Source organism: Nicotiana sylvestris, chromosome 7, assembly GCF_000393655.2.
Source record: "Nicotiana sylvestris chromosome 7, ASM39365v2, whole genome shotgun sequence".
NCBI lineage: Eukaryota > Viridiplantae > Streptophyta > Magnoliopsida > Solanales > Solanaceae > Nicotiana > Nicotiana sylvestris.
The window spans coordinates 56485975-56492969 of NC_091063.1; the positions used below are offsets into that span (position 1 = coordinate 56485975).

Below are 6995 nucleotides of genomic sequence, written 5' to 3' on the forward strand. Positions count from 1 at the left end.
GTCTCCATTGGCTCCCACTGATCCATTGTGTCACTCTTTTCCTTTTTATGGTAATGCCTTTAGTTATGATGACCAGCCACACTCCGAGAATAGATCTCAACCTTAGCACCTTCGCATAAGCAACACTACTTGGAATCTGCAATCTACTAAGTCTCTCCTTTGTTAATAGTTTGTCCTGATTAGCCAACCAAACTATGAACCTATGTCTTGGGCAATGCATTGTAGTTGCTAGACACAGAATACTGCACATTAGTTGTTAAGCAATAAGATCCATTTTGATACCAGTTTGCCATACTAGCTTTAAGTGCATGCAGTTTCCTCCAATACCAGCTACTATCTAGTGGTGGTAAATAAGTCCAGAAATCCTTATCATCCTTCATATAAATTACTATATAATATTTAAAGAAAATGTATTTAGAAAACGTGAATGGTTCCTTCTGCACTTTTAGATTATTTACATGAATGTTTCTTTTAATCTAGAAGTTTTTAAAAATTACACATTACGAACTATACAAATTCATGATACTAAGAGCTACTAACATTGATCTTCTATTATTGGAACGGAAGCAATGAATTAGCAATCATTATTCAAATTAAATCTTCACAGAAGAAGACAATAATCAAAGGACTTGTAAAGAATCACATTTCAGTTGTATATCTTCGATACATTGCGTTGTTTTTGTTATTGTCTTAACGAGCCAAAGCCCTCTGGCGGCCATACCTGTAGATAAAAGAAAAATAGTAGCAAATTAGTTCTGCTTACCAGATATTAAAATGTTTACTAAATACATAAATTGTCTGAGTCTAACACCCCAATGTTGTGCATTAATGCCCAAGTACCGATATGAATATTTGATGTGAGTGGATGAATTGGCACGAAGAAGTTATCTAATTAAAGGCAAGTAACCATAATATAATCAAATCAAAAGACTACAAAGTAGACAATGGTTATAATAAGAATACGGCAGCTCTTATCTTGGTTGGGATGTAAAGACAGACAAACTGCAATTGCATATGAACTTGGTGTTAGTAGGGTAAAACGTGCCTAAGCTATTGGCTAGTGTCCCATTATAAAGTGAATTTACGGGCAAACAATATTCCCTATGTTGCTCGCACTCGGGTGCGGGTATCCGATCCGCGTGTAGATCTAAAGGTCGGATCCTTCATAATTTAAATTTCAAGATTCGAGGATAAGGATCCCGGTACGGATAAGGGTGCAGAGATTCGGCTAAAAATAATTCTAAATTCTAAATAGATCTATAAAAATATCCGAAGTTATAAGAGATATTGTGCCGAAAACTTATAGGTTATAGAATGCAGCCAATAATTCAATCTTTCATTTTGAGAATATCTCAAGTTGTAGGCACTAGGCACTAGTAAGCAGTTAAAATCCAATCCTCCGTTTCTCATTTTTTGTCAAATTTGTCCATAGATTGTGTTCAAAGTACTCGATCTCCATTGACCACATCCAGTACGAATCCCACACTCTTACGAGTACCAGTGTCGTATAGACATGGGTGCGGCAGCTAAAATGAAGAGTTTGCGCTAACATAGATGGCAAAATACCTTAAACCAAAAAAAGTAGCAATCATCAATTGCCAGGCCAAGTAATCAATGCTGGTTTATTCTTCATAGGACTAACATTTGTACATTTTATTTTGTGAAAGGTTCTCTACCGTTTGTTATACCTCTTGCATTCGTAGTTTTTCCCCAGAAAAACAATAAACTATTAATTCATCGGAAAAAAATTGCAAGCTTTAGAAACTATATAAATAGAACTACGCAGGAATTATAAGTTCATCCCTGCTTAGATAGTAAAGGTAATGAAACTTACTCTACACAACACTTTTCCCAGGATGAGACCATAAGGGATTGGCCCGAGTTGCCGTGAATCCTTGGAAGCATAAATATTATCTCCCTGAATCCAAACATGCCCCTTTGGAACCTAGATACCCCCCACATCAAGAGAAATGGAGAGAAGGGAAAAAACTATTAGACTATAAAGGGCATCACAAGTAGAACTATTATGGAACGAGAAAACAAGATATTACCTCATTCACACAGTAAGCATAGGATTATCACCTCAAGCAAGAATACAAGCCATTTTCAAATTGTTATTCTAATAAGAGGAGTCTGGAACCAAAATGATGCTACCCATTAATGTTCAGATTAGTGACAACCCCTTTTCGTGTTGCATTATTTTGCTTCAGGACTCCGTGAACTAGGGCCTAAATATCTCGGTTTTAACTGCAATAATCCTATTAATGTTCAGTTTAGTTTTGGCAACTCATTTTCGCGATTAAAGTAGTTTATAGCATCATTTTGGTTCCGGACGCCTAATAAGAGAATCGATATGAAACTGCTAAAAAGTATACAACATTTGAATACAATAAAACTTTAAGCATTTTAGAGAAGCGCTTCAAATCACATTTTTGTTTATCCATTTACTTTGAAGAGAATGTAGCAGAAAATCAGAAAATCAGATTCAGATGCCCTACAAAAATGGAAGGAAATTTGCATATCAAAAACTGAAGGTGCTCTTGGAAACAACAGTGAGAGCCTAAGTGGGTAAGCATAAGGAAGCTTCGGAATAACATGCCTAACATAGTGTAGGTCATGTTTCTTGTTTGTTTTAAGCAATATGAAGCACATCACAGATCCTTGCAATTACAATCCGTAAAGAAGACATTAAGATCCAATGACTTAGCACATGACAATTGACAAGGCACTCTTCTACAAACCATATATTAATTAGAACTAGAGTATTTACCAAGGAATTAGCTGACATTTTAGGCCGAATGCAGTTCTTTTTGGGATGGAGGTCTTATGCAGTTCTCTATGAAACCACAAATATGCCTCAACTCAAACTAGTTAAGGTCAACAATGATCCTCTATATTTAATAATTTATGAAGTAGGCAGGGACGTGAGGCTTGGATCACAGGTCATCCCCAAGAGAGGCAGTTTCAAGTATCTTGGGTCGGTTATCCAGGGGGACAGAGAGATCGATGAGGACGTCACTCACCATATAGGGGCCGGATGAAATGGAGGCTAGCATCTAGAGTCTTGTGTGACAAAAAAGTGTCACCGATACTCAAAGGTAAGTTTTATAGAGTTGTGGTTAGACCGTCCATGTTGTATGGGACAAAGTGTTAGCCGGTCAAGAACTCTCATATCCAGAAGATGAAGGTAGCAGAGATGAGGATGTTGAGGTGGATGTGCGGGCACACTAGAACGGATAAGATTAGGAATGAGGATATTCGGGAGAAGGTGGGCGTAGCCCCTGTGGATGACAAGATGCGGGAAGCGAGAGTCAGATGTTCGGGCACGTGCAGAGGAGAGCCTTGATGCTCCGGTGAGGAGGTGTGAGCGGTTGGCTTTGGTGGGTACGAGAAGAGGTAGAGGGCGACCTAAGAAGTATTGGGGTGAGGTGATCGGGCAGGACATAGCACGACTGCAGATTTCCAAGGTCATGACCCTTGATAGGAAGGTCTGGAGGTCAAGCATTAGAGGTGTAGGCTAGGGGGTAGTCGAGCTTTTTCTACTTCATACCAGGGGGTGAGGCGGGTTTGATAGGGTTGATCTTAAACGGTTAAGGGTTAATGTTGAGTCCACACTATCCTTTCTGTTTATCATAGCCCTCTATTTATCATAGCCCCGGGCCTTCATTACTGGTTATTGTTATTGCATGTCATCTATTTTATGGTTTTTATACTTTTATTACTATTTCTATGGTTTCTGCTGACGTTACTGATGAATTGTCGTTTCTTGTTTTATTTCCGTCTTCCTGAGTCGAGGATGTATCGGAAACAGTCTCTTTGCCCCATCGGGGTAGGGGTAAGGTCTGCGTACACACTACCCTCCCCAGACCCCACTTTGTGGGATTTTATTGGGTTATTGTTGTTGTTATGGAGTTACTAAAACTAGAAGCTTCTCCTCACTCTAACATACAAATCTCTAAAAAGATTATGGGCAAAAACTGAACCTAATGTAAGCATTCCAACAACGACTAAGCCTTAACCCAAACAAATTGGTATCATGTATGAATCCAGTGCTTCCACTGTGTTATGTTCTTAACCAATTTCACTAGGATTGCAGGTTTTTTGAGACAACTTCTTTTCATGTGATTTTAGATCTACCTTGTTCTCTTTTAACACCTTCAATCATTATAGGTCATGACGGGCCAACACATTTGGAGGTCCATGTAGGACAAACCATCTCTCTCCTCTCAGTGTATCATACATATATTTGTGCTCTATGGAAGGGGGGAAAATTAGGAAGTCTAAAGAGCAAAGGTACAGCCTTTTCTCGCATTTGCTTAAATAGAAGCAAAGAGACTTCAAGAGTTAGGAGCATTCACGGCAGAAACTGTGTGCGCTATCAGTTGTTTCAAACTTAGTAGAAATCTAAGGAAGGACAGACTTTTGCATCAATAAGGAAGGAGAAAGACACAGAACATTAGGAAGATTAAAACAGTGAATCTGCATCCCAATGACTACATTGGACTATAGTGGAATATTAAAAAAATCATCAAGAATATAAATTATGCAGCCACAAGTGTTAAATAATGTGTTAGAAGAACGTATCCTAAGACATTTTTGTTTATGCCTTCCTATAACTTCTTCACTGCAACAATGAGTCATGCTATATTGTAGAGTAGACATATGGTCTTATAATTAACCAATTAAAAAAATCAGTTAAACTATGGCTCCTAACTTGACAACTATCAGTAATCGATCCAAGAATTGAAAAGGATATTATTACATAGAAAAAGAGCACACCGTTAAGGTGACATGGCGGTCACTTCTAGCAGGGTCGGCTAGAAAAGTGACAGTATCGCCCTCCATACCAACAATGCGTTTAGTAACAGTCTTTCTAGGGTTATCAGGTGAGCGAACGAGGACTACATCACCTGGTCCCAACTTATCCAACAACGGCGATAAGTGTTCGGCCAGCAAAACATCGCCGGTAAGATTCAGTGTCGGTAGCATACTAGGACCGTACACCTACACCAAAAGAACATTCAACAATTTATCTGAAAAGCTTAATTTTTGCCCAAAAATAATGCAGATTAATCGGAGACATACATACATACATACCATTACAGGGGAGCAGATATAATTGTTGGTTACATGTAATAAGCAGAGGAATTTGGCGACAAGAAGTGATTGTTGAATTCCGTCTTTGGCTTTGGACTTCCATTGACTCAAGTACTGGAACACTCTCATTATCCTCTTCGACCTTCACGGCACGACCCAATTCATGAATTACAAAAATTAGGATTTGGGCATTATACCGCACTCCTGTAAAGTTTCTACTGTAATTTCTTTTCTTTACCCATACTTCACTCAACTCTAGCCATGTCACATGAATATTTTACTCCCTCTTAATTTATTTGATTGTATTTTTCATTTTAGTCTCTAAAAACAAATATGTATTTGATAGATAAATATATGTTAATTTTAAATCATTCTTTTGACCCTTACAGCTTGTTTGGATGGTTGTTATCTATTGTATGGTATTGTATTGTTATCTCATAACAATGTTTTATTTTGATTGTTTCATTAAAGTTGGTTGTATTATATTGTTAAATTCATTGTTCCGCAACAATAAAATATATCATTTCTTAAAACAACTGATTAGGTGTGGTGGAATTTTTTCCTATTTTTCTTTATATTTATGCCCTAACTTATACTCCATAATTCTATTTTACCTTTTACCTCTTTTTTTTTTTATTCTATATCTCCAACCAATAACCTACTTTGTCTTCGTCCCTTTTTTTTCCAGAACTTCTGCCGCTTCCAACTATAACGTCAAAGGTGTTTTGTCTTATTTTGTTTAGCTTTTTCTCCTAATTTGATTTTATCTCCAATTTTAATTATCTTTGTTCTGCCAATTCTCGTTCCTTTCTTTATCATAGTTCTTTAACATTTTATTTTTTTTATCATTATTATTATGATCTAAAAAGGAATAGAGTGTACTTATTATTGTTTTTAAAATTATTAACTTGTTCCACTAATTTTGTTAGAATTTGCATGAATTTAATTGCTTAATCTATTTATAAGACAAATTTGGTGATAAATTAGTAGAAAGAATTTTCTTAAATTATTTTTATGCATAGTTCCTGATAAATTTAAACAATTGAAGGTATTTTAGTTAACTTATCCATTACAGTACAATACGATACAGTCAAACCAAATAGCAAAATATTATTTAACAACAACAAATAACACATTATATCCAAGCATTATATTCATAAAACGATACCATATGATACATTACAAAACGATGGGTAACAATGATCTAAACAGAGTGTTAATAAGATAATATTGTAACCACACATATATATATATATTTTAAATTACAAGTTTCATGAATCTTTCTTCTTTTTTTAAATAAGTATTTACTATTCTTTGTCATAATTCTTGTGCTTTTTTCCATTTTGTTTTTCAAAATTTGAAGAATTCAACTTGTATGGGTTCAAATTTGAACAAACATGACCGTTGATGAGCACGACGAACAACGAGATCCTCACAGCTCGACATCTTGCAGAGGGCAACCTTAAGGCGAACAAGAGGCGGCACGACCTTTGTAGTAGTGCAGGTCCATTAGGGGACATCGGGAATATTCTTTCGAATATTCCCTGTAACTTGCCTTTTAGGGATCAGAAAGGTTGGGTTCCTTATATATAGAGCATGAAACAACTTTGTAAGGGGACTTTTTTGGCTAATCCATAATACTTACTGTAAACTTGCTTACATAAAGGATTGAGAAGATTATTGTTGAAGGTTTCTTTTTTGGTCCAAACGAGATAAGGAATTTTTATCATCCGTATTCATCTTATTTATCTTTCATTCTAGAGATTATTATACTTAGCTAAGATTTACCTCTTTATCTTCTTTGATTGATTTGTTCAAAAAGGTTCCGATATCTTTTGAAACAAACAATTTGGCGTCGTCTGTGGGGATTTCTATAGCCGAGACCTTAGTTTCATCTA

At 36.2% G+C, this 6995-nt stretch overlaps 1 protein-coding gene across 1 annotated transcript; it reads right to left on the reverse strand.

Moving 5' to 3' along the window:
* Positions 1–413: 413 nt before the first annotated feature.
* On the reverse strand, positions 414–5311 carry LOC104218306 (mitochondrial ATP-independent inner membrane protease subunit 1a). The gene is made up of 4 exons (XM_009768758.2): positions 5098–5311; positions 4780–5004; positions 1835–1945; positions 414–721 (listed from the first exon to the last, which is right to left on the reverse strand). The coding sequence occupies exons 1-4, from the start codon at positions 5224–5226 to the stop codon at positions 683–685; spliced, it is 504 nt and encodes a 167-aa protein (XP_009767060.1). The 5' UTR covers positions 5227–5311; the 3' UTR covers positions 414–682.
* Positions 5312–6995: the final 1684 nt, after the last annotated feature.

Excerpts from the sequence above, each read along its gene's own strand:
- LOC104218306 (XM_009768758.2), bottom strand. The coding sequence starts at position 5,226 with ATGAGAGTGTTCCAGTACTTGAGTCAATGGAAGTCCAAAGCCAAAGAC. Across the intron at positions 5,005-5,097 it reads ATATCTGCTCCCCTGTAATG|GTGTACGGTCCTAGTATGCT; the intron begins GTATGTATGTAT and ends CTTTTGGTGTAG. Across the intron at positions 722-1,834 it reads TGGGAAAAGTGTTGTGTAGA|GTATGGCCGCCAGAGGGCTT; the intron begins GTAAGTTTCATT and ends TTTTATCTACAG.